At 55.4% G+C, this 20,510-nt stretch overlaps 1 protein-coding gene across 14 annotated transcripts in view; it reads left to right on the top strand.

Moving 5' to 3' along the window:
• The window catches only part of PRKAR1B (protein kinase cAMP-dependent type I regulatory subunit beta), a 102,947-nt gene that overhangs the window by 133 nt on the left and 82,304 nt on the right, over nt 1–20,510 (top strand). For 4 of the 14 annotated variants that reach the window (XR_012500214.1, XM_074345460.1, XM_074345458.1 and 1 more), the window contains exons 1-4: nt 18–445; nt 654–760; nt 4,977–10,447; nt 11,692–11,885. Coding sequence is in view for 12 of the 14 variants with exons in the window: in XM_074345460.1 (XP_074201561.1) it covers nt 11,709–11,885 (177 nt within the window). In the remaining 2 variants the exon portion in view is untranslated. The other 10 variants (XR_012500213.1, XM_074345449.1, XM_074345450.1 and 7 more) reach the window with 9 other exon arrangements.

The following is a 20,510-nucleotide window of genomic DNA, read 5'->3' as shown; positions in this document are numbered from 1 at the left end:
TCAGGGCGGAGGGGTTGGGGGCGGGGCCGGGGGACGCGAGCGGCGCGGAGGCGGGAGCGACAGGAGAGCGGCTGAGAGGACCCGAGGGGACTCGTGCGTCGCCCCGGGACGGACGGCTCGGCTCCACGCCCGCGCTCTGGGGGCTTCTCCGGAGCGCCGTCCTCCCGGGGGTCGGGGGCCGCGCTGCGGGGCGGACGCGCGCCTGGTGGCGCCGTGGTGATCCGTGGTGATCGTGTCCTTTCGTGTCTGCGGGGGCTCCCGGGGCCCTCGCGTCCCCTGCAGGCGTGGGCTGGGCCGGCTCCGTCGGGTGCGACGCCTCCCCCGGCCTCGGGTCTTGGCCTGGTGAGCCTGCAGTTACGATGGTCCTGAGGGACGAAGGCCAGGGAACCCGATCTTGACTAGGAAGGCTTCCTGGAGGTAGTGACGGCGCAGGTGAAAGGTGGAGGTAAGTGACAGTTCAGTAGGTTGCGGGGGGGGGGGCAGCATGGACAGGCCGGGTGGGAGGGTGGCGGCCACGTGTCCCCCACAGTTCGCGTGTGGCCGTCTTGTCCCCCAGACTTCGAGTGTGACGCTGCTTAGAGGCAGGTCGTGCAGGCTCAAGTGAGGGGGTCTTGGGTGGGCCCTGATCTATGTGACTGTGTCCTTGAGAACAGAGGCCTCGGAGACGGACCCGGCGCACCCGGAGAGCCCGGTGAGGTGAGGGCAGCGGCCTGAGGAGGAGCCGGCCTGCTGCCGCCCTGACAGACCGGCGTCCAGAATGGTGAGGAGATAAACTGCTGTCTTTAAGCCGCCCAGTTTATGGTGCGTTGTTTCGGCAGGGACAGGCACAAATTCGGGGAGGGGGGCTAACTGGGATCCAGGAGCTGAAGGAAGCATCTTGTGGCCAGAGCGCAGGGACCCAGGGGGTGCGGGGTCCTCTGGGGGGCAGACCACGCAGGGCCTTTACTGTGAAGCGGCGGGGGACACGGAAGGATTTGAGGTGGGAGAGTTTCACGTTCAACGTCAGGTTCGCGTTTTGAAAGACTGCTTTGGCTACTGAAGAGCAGAGCAGATAGACGTGAGACCGCTCAGAAGGCCGTGGCGGAGGTCAGGTGGGACGTGGTAAACCCCTCAGCGGGGATGGTGGGGCCTCGCTTGTCCCTCCTCTCCTCCAAGCACAGCTGAATACCCTCCGGGGAGTTCGGCAGACAGTGGGGACGGGCTCGAGCTGGGAAGAAGACAGGCTGGCCGGGGACCCCAGCACCGGAGGAGTGGTCACGGGCTGGGTCCCCGGCGCGTCTTTCTTGCTTGCAGGCTCCCAGCGTAGGTGCCCGAGGAGCAGCCAGGACTGCAAGCTGCTGCTGAGGGTGTCGCTCAGCTGCTTCTGGAATCCGTGGTCTCTGTCCAGCATCCGTCCTGTGTGGCCCGGTCCCCGCAGGGCCTTGCGCTGGCAGGAGCCTTCCCTCCAGGGCATGTCCCTAGGTGACAGCCCGCAGAATCAGCAGTACTCCTGAGTTGCTGGTGTGACTGCCCAGCACCCTCCTGACAGCCTCCCTCTCTCACGTCCAGGGCTGTCCCCAGTGTGCCCTTTCGATAAAACCCCCGAGAGGCTTACAGAGACCCCACTCCTTCTGGTCTGAACTGACCCATCCAGTGTTAGCCCAGGGACCCCAAAGCCCTCCCCTAGGGACCCTAGTTAAGCCGTGTGCCCCGGGCCTGTCGCTCCCTCTGCCTGCTCCCTGCTTGACCTCCTCCTTGACCTGTGAGTCAAGCTTTACTGTCCCGCTTCGTCCTGAGGCCTTTGTTGAACCATCAGACACCCTGGCTCTACCTGACAGCTGTTAATTTGGCAAAGGCACAGCACAGGCAAAACGCTGCAAGAGAAACCACCTCCCTCTGGCCATGGGACTGGGCTGGGACTGGGGGTGATAGAGACCTAGCAGGCAGCCCCGCCCCACCCCGCAGACTGCCCTCCGTGACGGCAGCGACGGCCCCGCAACCCGCCTGGCCCTGCTACACAGCTGTGGTGCTGGTGGCACTCCTGGACTCCTGCCTGCGGGGGGACAGAGCCCCAGGCCTGGCACGTGCTGCCTTGCCCCCACAGCAGTCTCAGGACACCGGGCAGCCTAGTGCCTTCCGACGCTGCGGGTGGTACCACCAAAGATGGAGCTGCAGCCGGGGCAGCACCAGGAGGGCGTTGCAAGGGCTGCGAAAATAAAACTGTCTCTGGGACCACCGGCCATGACTCGGCTGGAATCTACACACTAACCCTAGCAGAGCGACTTCCTGCTGAAATAGAAGATTTAAGAGAAATCAAGACTCTTCGAACTTAATAACCAGAGTGTCTAGGATACACTAAAAAGTCTCCTGTCACAGTGGGAAAACCATCCTATGAATGTGAAAGCAAATGAACTGACGTGAATGCCAAGATGAACAAGACTTGGGGTCATCTGATGAGGATTTTTAAAGCAGTCATAAAAATGCTTTTTAAAATTTGTATGAATTCTTTTGAGACAGGTGAAAATAGAAGATCTTAACAAAGAAATAGAAGCATTAAAAAGAGCCAAGTGAGAAAGAAAAATACTAAATGATTATCAGTTATATGTGAATCTTAAAAAAAAAACAACGAACTTATTTACAAAACTGAAACAGACTCACAGACACAGAAAACAAACCTATGGTTATGGGGGAGGGAAAGAGGGTGGGAAGGGATAAATGGGGAGTTTGTGATTTGCAGATACTAACATATAGAAATAGGTAAATAAGTTTATACTGTATAGCACAGGCAACTATATTCAATATCTTGTAGTAACTTACAGTGAAAGAGGATGTAAAAATGAATATATATATGTTCCTACGTGACTGAAGCATTGTGCTGCACACCAGAAATTGACACAACACTATAAACTGTACTACAATAGAAAAAAAGAACCAAGTGGAAATTACAGAATTGAAAAGTACGATGACCAAATTAATGTGTCCACTGCTGGGCACAGTGTGTCCGTCACTGGATGGACATGGTGACAGGAAAGAATCACGGAACTCGAAGGTAGAGCAATAAGATTTATGTGATCTAAGCAAGAGAGGGACGGTAAGTGGATGAGCCTCGGATCTGCAGGACAGTGATTGTTTCCACCAGAGTCTTAGAACAGGGAGAACGTGGGCTGAAAAAGTGTTTGAAGATGGATGAAAACTTCCCGAATTTGGTGAAAGACGAACCCACACATAAAAGGAGCAGAGGAAGTCCTAAGTGGTATAAGCCCTCTAGAAATTCACACGAAGACACATCATAATTTAACTTCTGAAAACTAAAGACAGAGAAAAACAAATGTAAAACAGCCCTAGAGAGGAACATTGGTGTGAAAGGTGGCAGATTTCTCGTATGAAATCACAGTGTCCGGAAGGAAGTGGCACGTTTCTCAAGTGTTGAAGGAAAAAAACTGTTCACTGAATCTTCCATCCGGTGAAACGATCCTTCAGGGCTGAATGCGGACACCGACGTTCTTGGACAAAGGCAGGCCAAGAGAACTGTTGCTGGTAGACTTACTCTGGAGGATGGACCAAAGGAAGCTCCAAACATGAAGAACCTTGTCGCTGAAGGCTGGGCCTTCCGGAAGTCACGAACGGGGGTGGGGGGTGAAAATGGAAGTAAACGTGACCACCTTTCACCTCACGAGCTTCCTGGATCGTACCTGTTGGTTGAAGTGGAAGTTGTAACACTGATGTGCTCAGTGCACGTGGAGGAAGTATTTACAACAGTTGTGTTTGAAGAGCGAGGGGGGTGAAGGGTGGTTTCTACCCTGTGCCGGACGTGGTAGAACATTGAAGCCAGTAGGCTGATGATCACACGTGTGTGTGGGAGTGTCTAGAGCAGCTGCAAAGAAAAGTAAGCAGTGACGTACTCGAGGCATCATGAAGTGGGACTCTAAAAGATTTGCGCGTTTCCCACAATATGGCACAGGAGAGGGAACGAACAGAAGTAATAAAACAGCAGACTTAAGCCCCAATGTGTCTGCAGTTACTTTAAATGTAAATGGCCTACACACACCAGTTAGAAGACAGAGGTTGGCAGAGGGAATAAAGAGCCACAACCCAACCGCCCGTCGTCCACCGTGTGCTGAAACTCCCTCCACACACAGCGATGTGGGAAGACTGGAAGTGGAAGGGTGGGACGAGGTGTGTCCTGTAAACGTTCATTTTTAGAGAGAATAACCAATACCAGCCTGCTGAGGCCGCAGAGCAGGTGAAACTTCTAGGGGAAAAGGTCCACTGCGTAACAAAGGGGCCCGTCCACCGGGAAGACACGCCACATTTGCAGACATTGGTGACCCAGACGACAGGCCTTCACAGCACACACAGTGAAAGCTCCCGGAAGGGGGAGACCAACCCCCAATCATAGGTGAGGGCCTCGACCCTCACTCTCGATACGGACCTTCCACAAGGACGTAGGACAGCGGCGGCGGACAGGGTGAGTGGACACTCGCGGAACACCCCACGCAGCAAGAGCAGAATGCACGTTGTTCACAGGCGCCTGGGAAGAAGCCAGGGCAGGACGGATCCTGGGCCACAAAACAGCAATCGTAAAACAAGTGCCGTCACACAGCGCGTGCTCTCAGACAAAAATGGAGTCGAACTAAAAATCAGTGACACAGAGCCAGCAGGAGGGTCTTCAGATGCGGACACTGATTTCTCAGGTCTACTTGGAAGAAGAAGGGAAGGGACTGTTGGTGCGTGCAAGAGCTCGGGTGCGTCTCGGGCCCACGCTGAGCAAGTGGAGACGTCGTGAAAGGACGTGGTGCTCGGTTCCTCTTGCGTGACGTTCGTGAGGCAGTGTAATTCCAGGGACGGAGGGCACACTCGTGGTCTCCAGGGGCTTGGGGTGGGGCTGGGGGTGACTTTCCAGGCACCTGTTGTAGTGACGGTTCTTGAGTGTCCTCACATTGGTGGTGGCTCCAGGAACACTGAGGGGCACCCGCCCTCCTGTCCTCTTTCCCCAGACGCTCTTCCAGACCGAACAGAAATAAACAGGCAATAGAGCAGAAGGACCAATACGTGAAAGTACGTGAAAGATGCCTGCAAAAGGAGAAGAGTGAGCAACACGAAACAGGACAGGAGGGCACAGGAGAGCAAGGCGTGCGCGGTGGAGGCAGAAGCGCTGGTTAGCAGACGTCCCGGGAAGGGGTGTTTGAGGGGGGAGTGGGGACAGATTTTCCAGAGCTCAGATCGAAGGGCCCACGCAGGGCCAGAGAGGCACTCACGTTGACTTGCCGTGAAACTGAATGCCAAAGACAGGAATTCGTGAGACTGTCAGAGAAAAAGAATAGGTTGCCTTCAAACAAACAAGAGTCAAATTGGTATCAGGTATTTTTCTTCGAGTCCGCAAATACCTTTATTATTGCTTTCAGTTGACTGTTTAGGATGAAAAAAAAGCTGATTTTTTTCCTTCCAACAACAAAACATACAGACAAATCTGAACACAGTAAAAAAGAATAATAAAAGTAGAACAGAAAGTAGCCAAACAGTGAAATGAACACACGACAGAGAATGCCATTAAAACCTAGAGTCTGTCATTTTTAAAGGTGAATAAAATCGATGACTCCCCCGTCAAGACTGCAGGGGAAAAACTCAGAGGTGCAGATTCCAGCATGAGTATGAAAGGGGGCATCAGGGAGGGTTCTAGGCGCTTTTTAAAAGGTGCTATAGTAATGCAAACCACTTCAGGCCAAAGAGTTTATGAAGTAGAGGACGTTCTAGGAAAAGATAATTTACTAAAACTTCCACAAGATGAAGTAGAAAGTCAGGAGGGTCTACTAGCTATTGAAGAAGAATTTATAATTTAAAAGCTTCCCACAATAAAGGCTGTTAGCACAAACGACGTTCCCAGCAGACACTTCAGGACGCTTGCTTGGCAAGGAGGTAACTGCCGTCTGAAACGGGGGGCGGGGGTGTCTCCTCGCTCTCGTGAAGCCGGCACCGCAGCCGTGATCCCAGAAGGTGGCCAGGACATCCCAGAAAGGAACGCTGCGGACCACCCTCTTGCACTGAACCCAGGTGCGAGGTCCTAAACAAAACCGCAGATTAAATCTGCAAATGAGGCATTTTATGAAGGATGCTACGTTGTGACCAGACTGAGTTTATTCCAGGAGTGCAGGTTAGTTTTTTAACATTAGAGGTTCATATAATTGACCACATTTTGAAAAAAGGGGAAGACTCGTGATCATCTTGGTAGATGCAGATAAAGCATCTGATGAAATTCGACACCTGTTTATGATGAAAAAGCTTAGGAAAAATTAGGAATAGGAGGGAAATTCTGTAAGGCACGTCTCCAAATATTCCACGGCAAAAAAGCACATTAAGTGTGGTCGTTTCTAGAGCAGCCCGCGTTTCTCCCCACCTTTTCCCACTGAAGTTGAACCTGAGCTGGCCTGGAATTCGGCCATTAGATAGGGTCGGAAATGGTGCTGAGCCGCGTCCACGCCTGGTGTCGAAGGTCTGGCGAGCACCTCACCTGTCTGGATGGTTATTGCAAAAAACAGAAACTAACACAGGTTTGGGAGCACGTGGAGGAATTAGGACCCTGGTGCATCGCTGGTAGGATGCAAAGTCCTGTGGCCGTCGTGGAAACGGTGTGGTGGGTCCTCACGAGGTCTGCGGAGGGTCAGCACGTGGCCCAGCGGTTCCGCGTCCGAATGTGCTGCTGGAGGAAGGGGAAACGGGGCCGACGGGGTCTGCACACCCAGGCTTAGGGCAGTGGCCTCAACACAGCTGAAGGTGGGAGCAGCCCGGGCTCCTCGAAGGGTGAGTGGATAGACTCCTGTGTATACGTGGGATATATTTACACTCACGTATGTGTACGTGTGAGTGTGACTCAGCCGTAAACAGGAATGCAGTGCTGACACCTGCTACAAGCAGATGAACCTCAGAAACTCTATACAGAGTGGAAGACGCCAGACTGCAAAGGCCACACGTCTGATTCCACTTCTGTGAGGCACGTGATGTGGCCTCACACACGGTGGCCTGGGGCTGGGAATTCGAGTTGCCAGAGGCTGTTCTGATGCAGGAGTGGTCGGAGCCCGATGGGCAGGTTTGGGGCCCGTGGCTGGGAGAGAAAGGGATGGAAAAAGCGGACCATCTCTCCTTTCCCAGCCCGCTCCCCCACCTCGCTTGGGGGGGGTGCTTTTTCTCTACATCATGTTGGGGCTTTAGTTATTTCATAGTCCTGGACACTTAAAATGACTGAGATGGCACCGGGTTTGTACCTTAACGTGACTGCAGAGCTTTGAAATCTCTCCGTTTGAGCCCAGATGTGGTGGAGCTGTCCAAACGTGTCCGTGGGGGCAGAGAAGGAGCTTCCTCCACTGAATAAATTGTGACGAGTCGGCAGAGGTAAGGAAAAAGCGGCTCCGAGTCTCTTCCAGGAGTCCTCGTTCGGTGTCCCGGTTACGCATGCCTTTTAAACCAGCACAATAAACTGATTTCAGCGATACACCTGGTTGGCTCGTTCACGTCTCACCCGGCCGGCACTGGGGGCACGCGGCGCCCCGATGGGCCCGTCGTGGCTCAGGCACATGCAGCTCCTCCTCACGGAGCTGGTGGCTGGCTTTCTCTTCAAACTGTTTTTTGACTTACTGTTTTCCGCCTGGTACAGAGGCCACCGTTACCACGTGCAAGATCCCTGTAAACGTGTGGCTTTGGTTCTTTGTTCCGATCGCTCCATGTTTGTTGCTTCCTTTGCCAGATTCACGATGTCTTGATGCTTTTATCCTTGTGACGTGTTTTCGGATTTGGCCTTGCTCAGTATTGCGTGCTTCCTCCCGTCCCAGTGCCCCAGCCGCTGAGACACAGCAGGCTGGCTGGGTGGATGTGAACAGTCCACGTCTCAGTCTGGAGGCTGGACGTCCAAGATCAAGGCAGGTGTCCTGCCTGAGGAGGACCCGCATCCTAGCTCGTGGACGGCACCTCCTTGCAGTGTCCTCATGTGGAGGAGGGGCTAGGGGCTCTCTGGGTCTCTCCTAAAAGGGCACTAATCTCATCCCGGGGGCCCCACCCTCATGATCTCATCGCCCCAGAGCCCCTCCTCCTGACACCTTCACACTGGGGGTTAGGATTTAAGGTGCAAATCTGGGGGACGCAAATACTCAGCCTGTTCCTGGAGCTATCTCCTGACATTGGGCACCAGCGCAGGCGTGAGGTGGGCCTGTCTCCCTCGAGCCCTGAGCAGCAGTTATCAGTCTCTGCAGACGACGTACTGCAAGCTCGGGGACTTCCACTCACCAGTTATCTGAGTGTGGGTCAGGAGTCCAGGCGTGTCCGCTGAGCGGTGCCCTCCAGGCCAGGGCTGGGGCCTCCTCTGGGAGCCTCCTCTGGGGTCCTCTGCCTGGGGGCTGCCCACCACTCCCACAAAACCCCACCGGGAAGCAACGCTTAAATCAGATTTATTGACTTGTGTGGCAAAATCTGTGTGAGCTCTCACATCCAGGCCTAAAAGCTGCAGAGTAGAGAACGCTGTTCCTGTGCCTCCTCTGTCTCTCGGGGACCGGAGTTTCCTCGTCCCTCCCCTCCCCTCCCCGTCCTCTTCCCAGCTCCCACTCTCCCTCCCCCTGGGTCTCTGTCTTCCCATCCCCAGGGGGAGGAATTAGCTGACTCCCCGAGGAGTGGGCATGGCTGGAGGAACAATGATTAGTGCACTGCAAGCTCTGCTCCCAGCCCCCTGTCCTCTAGATCCTCATCTGTACGCTGGGGCTGAGAGTTACGTTCACCTTGATGTGAGGTTTGGTGGCTCCTCCAGGTAGGGTTCCTGGCTCAGAGTCCTCCCAGAGTGAGTCCTCCCTGAGTATCCAGCACTTACCCTCTGGCCCCTCTGCAGGTGGCCCCAGCCCCGCGCTCACACGAGGGGTCGGCCTGCAAGGCCAGGAGGTGGATGGCCAGCAGATGTTGGTCTGTCTCCTTGCCCTGCAGAGTGGACAACAGAGACACTGCCTGTGCCTGCCTGGGGCTCCCCGCAAAGCAAACAGCCTCTGCAGGTCACTCAGGAGCACTTGGGACAGGGCTGCAGTGTGCAGGGAGCCCCGGGCGGGGTGGCACCTGCAGAGGCCCAACCTCATCGGCAGGTAAGGGAGCCCCAGGGAGGGTTCCCCACGGAAGTCACGTCCAGGCTGAGTCTTTGCAGGTGAACTGGTGTTGGCAGAGCCAGGAATTTGGGGCGGGTGATGGTTGGAAAATAATGTGGCTTTGAAGTTGTTTTTTTCAAGACTTGACCACTCGGGCTTCAGGGGGAGCGTGGCCCCAGGGCTGGAGGGGAGTAGTAGCGTGGGGATGGGCCCCTTCCCCCTCCCCCTCCCTGTGGTTGGTGGGGCACGCAGACCAGCACGACTTGCTGGGACTTTCGAATGATGTGATCACCTTCCTAGGAAGATGTGGCTGTTTGGACACCTTGTGAGGCCAGATTTGTCCCTGTCCAGTGGGGTGGTGACCTCAGCCTAGCTGTGCCCCACCCGTGGTCCACACGGTTTCTGACCCTGCCCCAGGAGGGACGTCCCTGCGACCACCACAGATCATTTTTGGGGGCTGTCTGGGGGGACGGGGTGTCACGTACTTCAGGGCTGGTCCACATGGGTACTTCTTAGTCACAGAAACCACGGTGTAGCCAACACGGACATTTCCTAGTTAACACAGCTGGGAGGCCCAGGGGGCAGAGCTGAGCAATAGCCAAAGGTCTCAGTTGCTTGTGGGATGAGGTTTTGATTCTGTTGAGACTGGACTTCAATCCCCCAGAGCGACTTTCAGTGACTGGGGCAGGTGCCAGTGTACCTGAGATGTGGGCGGGGCCGGGCACACGCTGAGGGAGCGGGATGGGGAAGCAGAAGGGGGCTCTGAGTGTGGCCATCTGCCTGCATCTGTGACTTCCCCTTCAGCTGCCAGGAGGGAGCTGGCCAGCATCAGCCCTGCTGGGGAGCTTGCCCGGCAAGGCTGCCCCCACTGTGGTGTGCCTGTGTGGATGGGGGAGCAGGGACAGGGGAGCCTGGACAGCGGAGCAGAGGTCTTCCCCTTCAAGGCCTGGGGTCCCTCCCCCTCTCCTGGGATTCAGACCACTCTAGGTAAGGGGTGGCGACCCCCAGCTGCCTGAGATGCAGTTTCCTCCTCCACCCTGGCAGGATGAAGGCAACAGCGAATGAGGGCTTCCCTTTGCTGCAGGCCCGGCCTTGTGGGTTAGGACGTCACCAAGGGCCTCTGCTGGCCTCAGTGACCTCCTGGATGCCCATGGGTGGTGGCAAGAATTTAGGATGACCCTGTGATTTCCCCCTGGGGCATCTGGGTGAAGCTGGTGCCCTTAAACCAAGAAAAGGAAATCAGCTAACCTCTGCCGAGGGTGGCCTGGGCCCACCTACCACCCCTGCAGGCCCTGAGCTGAAGACAGACCCTGGAGGACAGGCTGGTGCCCTGCACGTGTGTACATGGGACATCCCAGGTGTGAGGGGGGGCTGGCCATCACCCTGAGGCCCCACAGGCTGCAACCAACGGGGGTGGGGGGACAATCGCAGGGTCCCCAGTGGAGGGAGTTTGGGGGTGGCAGTGGTGTCCTGACCAAGCTACACAGGGATCTGTGTGTCTGTCCAATGCGAGGCCTGTCAGCCCCAAAGCCCAGGGTGGAGGATTGGTGGGTGGGGGTGGGGAGAGGGTGGGGGGCAGTCAGGAGCAGGGGAGGGGGAGGGGAACGGGTACACAGCGGGTGAGGGGAGGCTGGGGGGAGGGGGACAGGTGGGTCCTGGGGAGACCGGAGGGGAGCCCGGGTGTGGGGGCGGGGAGGGGGCGGGGTGCGCCGGTGGGCGGGGGCGGCGCGGGGCGGGCGGAGGGCGGCGCCGCTGCAGTGCGGGGACCCGCTTGCTCGCCGTCCCGCGTCTCTGCGTCCCCGCGCACCGCCTCCGGCCTCCGGCACCGCGCATCCAGGTACGCGGGGCTGGGCTGGGGTGGGGTCTGCGCCGGCCCCCTCCGCATGCCTGTCCGGGGCTGGGTCTCCACCGGGAGGCCTCGGGGAATGTGGGCCCTTGGGGAGCCCCTGGCCGCTCGGCTGGATCCTTGCCCGAGGCGCCGCCGTGGTGCGGGGCGCAGAGGCCAGGGACGGGGAGGCCAGGGCTGGGGTCCCCGCGGCCGCGTGCGCCGCCGGGCGGGCCGGGTTCCGCGCCGGTTCCGGGCTGTGATTGTGACCTGGCCGGAGCGCGGGCGGGGAACGCGGGCCTGCCTTTGTCCCCGGGCTTGTCCTCCTGGGGGCCCCTCAGCCGCGCTCCGTTTGTTTTCCTGTCTCCCTTTTCCTGCGGAGCCTGCAAGGGCACCCCAACCCCATCTCCCATGCCATTCGGCTGGGGTGGGAGGTACAGACCCCCCCCCCGCCACTGTTTTCCTGAAAGAGGGTATGGATGCAAGTGAGGCCGCACAACCACCTGCTGGACCCTCAGGAGCCCCCCACCCCTCACTGCTGCTTCTCAACAGCGTGCAAAACCTGCCTGGTCCACCCCCGTCCCCGGGGGGTCTGTTAGCCGTTAGGCATCGCGGTGGTCGAGTTAACAGGTCATCTCGCTGACAAGAGCAGGGTAAAACGCCCGGGCCATGTGAGCACATCGCGTCAGTCCCTGGATCAGCCCGCACGGGTAAACCTTAGGTTGCGTGTAGGGCAGGTGTTCACCGAACCGCGAGCCTGATCCCTGTTCTCCCCAGGTGCAGTCCCGCTGACCATGGCCTCGCCATCGCCTTACCCGCTGGAGGAGGACGAGGCTCTGCGGGGCTGCGAGCTCTACGTCCAGAAGCACAGCGTCCAGCAGGTGCTCAGGGACTGCATCGTGCACCTCTGCGTCTCCAAGCCCGACCGCCCCATGAGGTTCCTCCGGGAACACTTTGAGAAGCTGGAGAAGGTCAGTGCAGGGAACCCGCCAACCCTTTCCGCCACGCTTTCTGCCACCGTCCTCACAGGGCCTGGAGTGCCTGCGGGAGTGTCCTTCCAAAGCGGTTTGCCGGAGCTGGGGGCTCTGTCCTCCCAGCCACAGAACCCCTTCTCCTCCCAGGTGGTCCAGGGCCTTCAGGGGGCTGGCGGAAGGCGGTGCAGATGTTTGTGAAAGGCTGACTGTGATTAGAACCTGTGGGGCTCACAGATGGTTTTCAGCTCGGGACGGAGGTGGCACTGGGTCTCGTAGATGTCCTTGGCACTGGGGTAAAACAGCTCTGGCAGAGTGTGATGTGGGATGTCTGGAGTCAGCCTGCACATCGTCTGCGTCTCTGGGACTCAGCAGAGGCTGGCCTGCCCCTCAAACGTGTGTGTGCACGGGTTGGGGTGGGACACATGCCTGATCTGCCCCTCTCTACTGAGGAGAGGGTCCCCGAGCTCACTCCTCCCAAATGACACCTGTCACCCCCTTCCTGGCTCATCGTGGGAAGCAAGCGGATGGTCCATGAAGCGGCAGGTTAGGACAGGAGCCCCTGTCAACCTGCCCTGCTGCCCCCTCCCTCCCTTGGGCTCTCGGCCCAGAACACTCTCTGGGGTCACCTGAGGTTCCTCCTCCTGGCCCTCGTATCACAGCATAACAGTCCCTGTCCGTCTGCCATGGGGACTGAATGGGAGCCCCGGGGGCCGGGTCTGTGTTTAAGCACCTCTCAGCCCATGCCCCGCCTCCCAGCAGTGTCTTACTTTTGACGGGGCCTCTTGTGGACACATAGCCCAACCCAAAGGAATGGATTTATTTCTCCCCTTTAAAACAATCCATGAAAAACATTTTATAGCAATACATGCCTTTCAAAGAAAATCTGAGAAGTTCAGGAGTGGAAAGAAGAGGTAAAAGTCGTCTGTGGTCCCTCCCCTGTGTGGACGTGGGGTCCATGGCCCCCCCTGCTGTGTGGACGTGGGATCTGAGGCCCCTCCCCTGTGTGGACGTGGACTCTGCGGCCCCCCCGCTGTATGGACGTGGGATCTGAGGCCCCTCCCCTGTGTGGACGTGGGCTCTGCGGCCCCCCCGCTGTATGGACGTGGGATCCGCGGCCCCTCCCCTGTGTGGACGTGGGATCTGCGGCCCCCCTGCTGTATGGACGTGGGATCTGCGGCCCCCCCGCTGTATGGACGTGGGATCTGAGGCCCCCCCGCTGTATGGACGTGGGATCTGAGGCCCCTCCCCTGTGTGGACGTGGGCTCTGCGGCCCCCCTGCTGTATGGACATGGGATCTGCGGCCCCCCCGCTGTATGGACGTGGGATCTGAGGCCCCCCCGCTGTATGGACGTGGGATCTGAGGCCCCTCCCCTGTGTGGACGTGGGATCTGCGGCCCCCCTGCTGTATGGACGTGGGATCTGCGACCCCTTCCCTGTGTGGACTTGGGATCTGTGGTCCCTCCACTGTGTGGATTTCGAGCATAGGTGTAGCCATGTCACAGACATGCGCACTTACTGTTCTTCACTCACTTGTGTTAAGAAGATACAGCCATGTTTTCTCCACATTTCCCTGACGATTAGATGATTGAGTTATTTCCAGCTTTTTTTTAATGTTAAAAATAATGCCACACGAACGTATCTGTACTGAGATTTTTTCCACGTGTAGTACTGTTTGTTTAGTGCAGCTTTTCGGAGATGGACTGACGGGGGCTCCCCAGAGTGAAGCATCAATTCCCAGCCCCTTCAGCAGGGACTGGGGCTACTAGTGACCCACCTGAGCCCACTTTGGCTGTTTTAATTTTAAAAGCTGTTTTTGAATAGGTGGACCTGGCCATGTGGCCTTAATCTGTGTTTCTCTGGTTACTTTTGAGGTCCCCGTGAGGAGAGGAGCTCCAGTCCCCAGTCCTGCACCGAGGCCGGGGGGAGGGGGATGGGATCGTTCCCTCACGTTTGAAGAGGGGGTGTCGTGCATCCTTACTTAACCTGGTTTGTTCACCAGTGACCCCAGCCTGGTGACCTGTCTCTCAGGGGGTGACCTATTGGCAGGACTGAGACAGGGAGCTCCTTAGGAGGCCAGAGGCGGGGTCCAGGCCAGACCTGAGCTGAGGCCACAGGGTGAGACTAGAGCAGAGGGTCTCATCTAGGGGTGTCTTGCCCCCAGGGGACGTTTGCAGTGGCTGCAGACACTTTGGGTTGTTACGCTTGGCAGGGACGGGGTGCTGCTGTCACCGGGGAGTGGAGATGGGGAGAGAGGAGCTGGGGGCTGCTGGCTTTGGTGGGGCTGTTCCAGGTCTTGCTGGTGGATTGGAGGTGGGGGGACGAGAGAAGTGTGGGGCATGACTCCTGGGGTTTGGTCTAAAGGGGGTGCCACCTGCCAAGAAGGGGACAGTAGGAAGAGAACGGTTGGATTGGAAAAGGTCAAAGTGATGCTTTGGACGTGTTTGAGCTGTCAGAGAGGCTGTGGGATTGGAGCCTGGGGGAGAGGCAGGGACAAGGGTGGAGGTGTAGGGAGATGAACTGGTCATACTTGCCTGGAGAAGCCTTGGTGACCTGCCTCTGACAGGTGAGGGCTGAGGTCTGGAAGAGGTGGGGTGACTCGTCCGCAGATGACCAGGGAGCCTAGGTTCCAGACTTGGTTCTAAACCGAGCATTTTCCTTTACTTAACTGTAAGGGGGTTGCGTGAATCCTTATTTTCTCGGTGACGGTCGCTGCGCTGCCACCAGAGTGTGCTTGGGCGGCTGTGACAAAGCACCCACGTTGGGGGCTTAACTGTCAAAGTCGCCTCTCGCGCAGCCTGGGGGCTGAGGTGTGAGACCCAGGTGCTGCCGGGCGGGCTCCCCCCAGAGGGCGTGCAGGGTGTTCCCAGGCCTGGCCCCTCGATGCTGGGGCTCCGTCCATCGGGGTCACTGGCTGATGGACACGTCTCCCCACCTCTGCCTCCTTCACGTGGCTGCTCCCTCTTTTTATATAAAAGGGACATTGTGGGCTTTGGGTCCACCCTGATGTCCTCGCTTTAACTAGTGACCTCTGTGAGACCCCATCCCCAAATACGGTCACATTCTGAGGTCTGAGAGTAGGACCACAGAGATCTATATGGGGACACAGCTCAGCCCCAGCAGCTGCCGTGGGCATGGGCGGTGGGGCGGTGGGAGGAAAGAGCCAGTCACACAGAGCGCGCGGGAGCAGGTCTGCTTTGTCCGACGGGCGCCGGCCGTGTCCAGCCCGAGCAGAGGGTGTGAGGGCCGTGCAGCCCGAGCAGAGGGTGTGAGGGCTGGGCGCCCCTGCCCCCGATGCCGACCCAGCGGCGTCCAGGCGCGTCTGAGACCGGTTGAGTTCGTTTCTTTTTCCTGTCTTGATACCTACTGGCTTTGGGGTGATTTTGTGGATGCTCTGAAAGCGTACGCATGTGTTTACACGTGGCTGCTTCTACTGGGGAGGCTGTTCCCCGTGTTTGCAGTGGATCTGACATCCCCAAAATGTAAGGTGCCTTGAAGAGCCCTGATGCCCGTTCACTTCCCGCTGCCTCTGCTGGAAGCCTGGGGGTGCTCAGTCTTCCCCACTTGCTTCGGGAGTGGGGAGCAGGCGTCTGAGGCCTCCATCTGGCCCGGGTGTGACGCGGCGCCCGGCGCCCATGTGAGTGAGCCGGGGTCGGGGAAGTGGAGCTCTCCAGGCGGAGACTTCGGGGGGTGAGATAGTCCTCACAGCCGGCAGAACACAGACTCTGAGCTTCTCCCAGATCTGGGCTTCCGGAGGCCTGGCAATGACAAGGCATCGATCCTTCCAACAGTGAGCTGTGGATGGTGCCGGGGAGGCGCCTTTACAGAGTGCGCCGGTTACCCCGCACCTGCCGGGCAGTGCTGCGTTCTTCTGAGGATGTCCCCGCTCAGCGGGGCGCACTGACACACGGGCCTGGACGATCGTAGCCTACGTGCATTTTTGTTTGATCTTTTCTTAGTAGCATCTGTGTGTGTGTGTGTGTGGTCACGTGTACATGACAAGATTTACCATTTGGACCACGCTCAGCGTGTGTTTCAGGGGCTTCAGGGCACCGTGGTGCCTGCATCCTTCTCAGCTGCTGTCTCCTGGCATCTGGTGGCCTTACAGCGCTGCACGCGTGGATGGGTCACGGTTGTTACTTTCCTTCCCTGTTTCCTGTTCGGTAGCTTTTCAGTTTTTTATCCCTTTGTAAAACACCTTTATGCCAAAGAAATGAAAGAAAAAAATGAGTGTGTAAGCAGATGTGTCAGGAGAGGGCTCGGGGGCGCTGTCTGCGTAGCTTTACAGCTCCCAGTCTTGCTGCCGGTTTACTCTCGAAGGACCCAGTGAGCTTGCAGCCCCCCTAGTGTGAGGCCACTGCCCTGTCGCAGACCTGCGGGGACAGGGGTTCTGGGCTGATTTCGGGCTTGCTCCGTTGAGCTGTCCGGGCCACCCCCGCGTCTCACCGCTGTGTCCCTGCAGTTTGCTGGGGTCAGGCGGCGTGAGTCTGACAGCTTCGCCGCTTTTCAGAGTTGTCTCTTTTTCCTGGTTCTCTCCAGGTGTGTCTTACAGTGATGTGGGTTGTACTGACCAAAAGGTCCTCCTGGGGTCTTGATTGGGATTACACTGAATGTATAAATCAGTCTGGGGTGAAGAGACATCTTAATAATATTGAATCTTCCAAACCACAAGCACAGAACTTCTCTGCGTTTATTTAAGCCTTTAATTTCTTTCATGAGTGAAGGAAAAACTTTTGTTGCTTTCAGTATACAGACCCTTCACATATTTTGTTAGGTTTACTCCTATTTCATTTCTTATTCTATTTTAATGGTACTTTAAAAAAAATAACAGGCTTTACTTTTTAGAGCAGTTTGGGTTTTACGGGCACACGTCAGAGATGCTGTGGGTTTGGTTCCAGACCAACCCCAGTAAAGCGAGGACTGCAGTAAAGAGAGCCGTGCAAATTTTTGGTTTCCCAGTGCAGATAAAAGTTATGTTTACTCTATACTGTAGTCTGTTAAGTGTTCAGTAGCGTTATGTCTAAGAAAACAAAATACAGACCTAAATTAAAAATACTTTAGTGCTGTGAAATAAGCCAGAAAAAGAAAAATACCATAGGAGATCACTCATATGTGGAATCTAAAAAAAAAAAGGTAAAAGAGGCACTATGAACTCATCTACAAGACAGAAACAGACCCACAGACACAGTAAACAATCTTATGGTCACCGGGGAAAAGAGGGTGGGGAAGGGATAAATTTGGGAGTTTGAGATTTGCAATTGTTCACCACTATATATAAAAATAGATAAAAACCAAATTTCTTCTGTAGAGCACAGGGAACTATATTCAATATCTTGTAATAACCCTTCAATGAAAAAGAATATGAATATGAATATATGCATGACTGGGACATGAGCTGTACCCCAGAAATCAGCACATTGTAACTGACTGTACTTCAATTAAAAAACATCGTGCTGAAAAATGATCCCCACCGTCTGAGCCTTCAGCGAGCTGCAGTCCTTTTGCAACAGTAGCACAAAGATCACTGACCACAGATCCCCATAACTATAATGAAAAATCTGAAGTATTGTGAGAATTACCAAAATGTGACAGAGGCACGAAGTGAGCAGATGCTGTTGGAAAAACGGTGCCGATCGACTCGCTTGGTCTGGTGTGGGCAGTGTCTGGATTCTGGCCGTTCCCATGGGTATGTGGCGGCCTCTCGGGGTTTTAATCTGCGTTTCCCTGGTGGCACACCACGGGCAGTTCCTGTCCTGGGCTTGTTTGCCACCAGAGTGTCTTCTGCGGTGAGGTGTGTGTCCTGATCCTTTGTCTGTTTTCCACTTGGAGTGTTTGGTTTCTTATGCTGGGTTTTAAGAGCCTTTTGTATATTATCAGATGTGTGTTTTGCAAGTATTTTCTCCCAGTCTGTGGCGGGTCTTTTCATTCACTTAACGTACTGTTTTTTAAATGTTAAAATTCGATCGTTCATTGCTAGACTATAGAACTATACTTGACTTTTATGTATTAACTTTGCAAAACACACATCTGATAAAGGACTTGTATGAAAAATGTACGAAAAGCTGTTAAAACTACAGCTTCACTGAGTCACTTACTAGAAGAGTTTTACAGGTTCTGTGGGATTTTCTACGCGTTCAGCTGTGTCGTGGAGTTTCGCGTCTTCCTCTCCGTCTGCACGTGCGTCTGGCGTGGTGCTGAGCAGGGCGACTGGGGAAAGGCCTCCTTGTCCTGTTCCTGGTCTTGGGGGAGCGTTCGTCTCTTCATTAAGTCGTCAGGTGTGGGTTCGCGTGGATTCCTCCATGGTGTTAAGGAAGTTTCCTTCTGTTTCTTATTTACTGAGTTTTTTTTCTCTTTTTAAGTCATGACTGAATGCTGAATTTTGTCAGATGCTCTTTGATTATGTTTTGAGTTTTGAGCTGACCTTGCCTTCCTGGGAAGAGCCCTGTCAGTTTGTATTAGGGTGTCCTTCTGGAGTGAAAACAGAACACACCTGCTTGTGTCTTAGAAGAGCCAGAAAGGTTTATAACTATCGCCAGTAACAGAAAATACATTGGAAAAAGAGATTCACTGCCCACAGGGCTGCTTCAGACGCGCGGGTTCCCTTTTCCTTCCATTTTTTTGTGCATCACACTTCTCATATACTTGGGTTTTTAAAATTTTTAAATTTAAAGGATTTTTTAATTTTCAAGAAATTTTAAATTAAAATTTATTTTTATTTTTTATTTAGAATTTTTAAAAAATTTTATTTTTGTTTTTTAATTATTTATTTTTTTTAATTGAAGTGACATATACTAGTGAGTTCAGTGTGAGCTCACTTTTGTGTCCCGCCCCCCAAACACCGCGGACATGGCCGCAGGGGAAACGCTTCTGCAGACGAGGGGCGAAACCAGGGCGGCATCCCTGCAGCGGCTGCTGGCGGCCACCCTGCTCCCCCAGGGACCCAGCAGGGGTCTGCTCACTGGGACTTAGCTGCGTCTGTCCGTCCGTCCGTCTGTCTGTCCAGGCCACGACTCCGTGAGAGGAATCTCAGACTCAGAGGGCCACTGTCCGTCCGTCTGCTGAAGCTTCTCCACAAAACGAGAGGCTGAGCACCGGGCGTTCCTTAAAGAAGGTTTAGGAGGAGGGCGCAGCTTCGTGGTGGAGCACGTGCTCAGCACGCACGAGGCCCCGGGTTCAACCCCCAACCTAGTTACCTGCCCTGCAAAACAAGGCAGAAATAAGTAGAGAACGATTAAAGCTTTCAGACACGACCGAGTATTACAAAGAAAGGTCGATTCCACAAAATTTTAGGAAATTAAGAAAATACAGAGAAGAATAAAGAAACCCAATGTCCCCTTGTGAGGCCTCTCCAGACGGCGGCCTCTGGCACCGGGGTTTCCTGGGAGGTGCTTTTCTGTGCTTGTTGCTGGTCTCCCTCTCCCTCCCCTACGTGTGCTAAAGTGTGTAAGCTACTGTCGATAACTTTTGAAACAATAAGCTACTTTTCAGAGAAGTTTTAGGTCTACAGAAAACTGAGCAGAAAGTACAGAGGTTTCCCGTGTCCACCCCCACCCCCATCTGTCCCGTTACGACCATCTTGTGTTAATCAGTGTGGCTCACGGGGACAGCTGGTAACCAGCATCGGTGCGTCACTGTTGTCCAGGGTCTGCAGCTCACCTGAGGGCTCACTCTGGGCGTGGCACAGTCTGGGGTCTGGACCAGTGCGGGACCTGTGCCCACCACTGCAGCGTCACCCAGGGTAGTTTTGCTGCCCCAAGGACGCCCCGTGCTCCGCCTCGTCCCCCACCCCAGCCCCGGCCACCACTGCCATCTTCACTGTCTCCCTAGTCTTGCCTTTTCCAGGCGGTCGTAGAGTTGGGATCACCGTGTGCGGCCTGTTCAGGCTGGCTGCTTTCACTCAGCCGTGTACGCGTGCGCGGCTCCGCCGCGTCTTTTCATGACTTGATGGCTCGTTTCCTTTCACTGCCGAATGGCTCCGTGGTCTGGAAGGACCACAGTTTGTTTAGCCGTCACCTCCTGAAGGACACCTTGGTTGCTTCCGGGTTTTGGCAATTGTGAATAAAGCTGCTGTAAATAAACACTTGTGTGCAGGTTTTTGTGTGGACATGAGCTTTCAAGTCTTGGATAAATGCCGGGGTGTAATCACTGGGCTGCATGTTAAGAGTCTGTTTAGGTTTGTGTGGAAGCACCACACCAGCTCCCAGAGTGGCTGCACTGGGTCGCATCCCCGCTGTGGCGGATGAGAGCCCCCGCGGCCCCGTGGCGTCGGTGTCGTCAGTGCCCACACGTGCGCCGTCCTGACACCTGTGTGGTGGCGTCTTACTTGTTCCATTGTGTTTCCCTGACGGCGTGTCCTGGGCTTCTTTGCCACCTGTGTGTCTCCCTTGGTGAGCTGTCTGTCCAGGCCGTTTGCCTGTTCTCCACTTGGGGTGTTTGTTTTCTCGTTGCTGGTTTTTAAGAGCTTTTTGTACATTTCCATGCAAGTCCTGCACCAGCTGTGTGTTTTGCAAATTTTTCTCCCAGTCTGTGACTTGTCTCTCCATTCTCTTAACTATTATATATAATTTTGAATCCTGCTCTTTTGGAGTTTTAAAGCAAACTTTGTATGCTTACTAAATCTGCTAA

This window comes from Camelus bactrianus, chromosome 18 (genome assembly GCF_048773025.1).
Source record: "Camelus bactrianus isolate YW-2024 breed Bactrian camel chromosome 18, ASM4877302v1, whole genome shotgun sequence".
Classification (NCBI taxonomy): domain Eukaryota; kingdom Metazoa; phylum Chordata; class Mammalia; order Artiodactyla; family Camelidae; genus Camelus; species Camelus bactrianus.
Note: the sequence above shows the minus strand (reverse complement) of the source record. Positions and strands in the feature narration are given on the sequence as shown.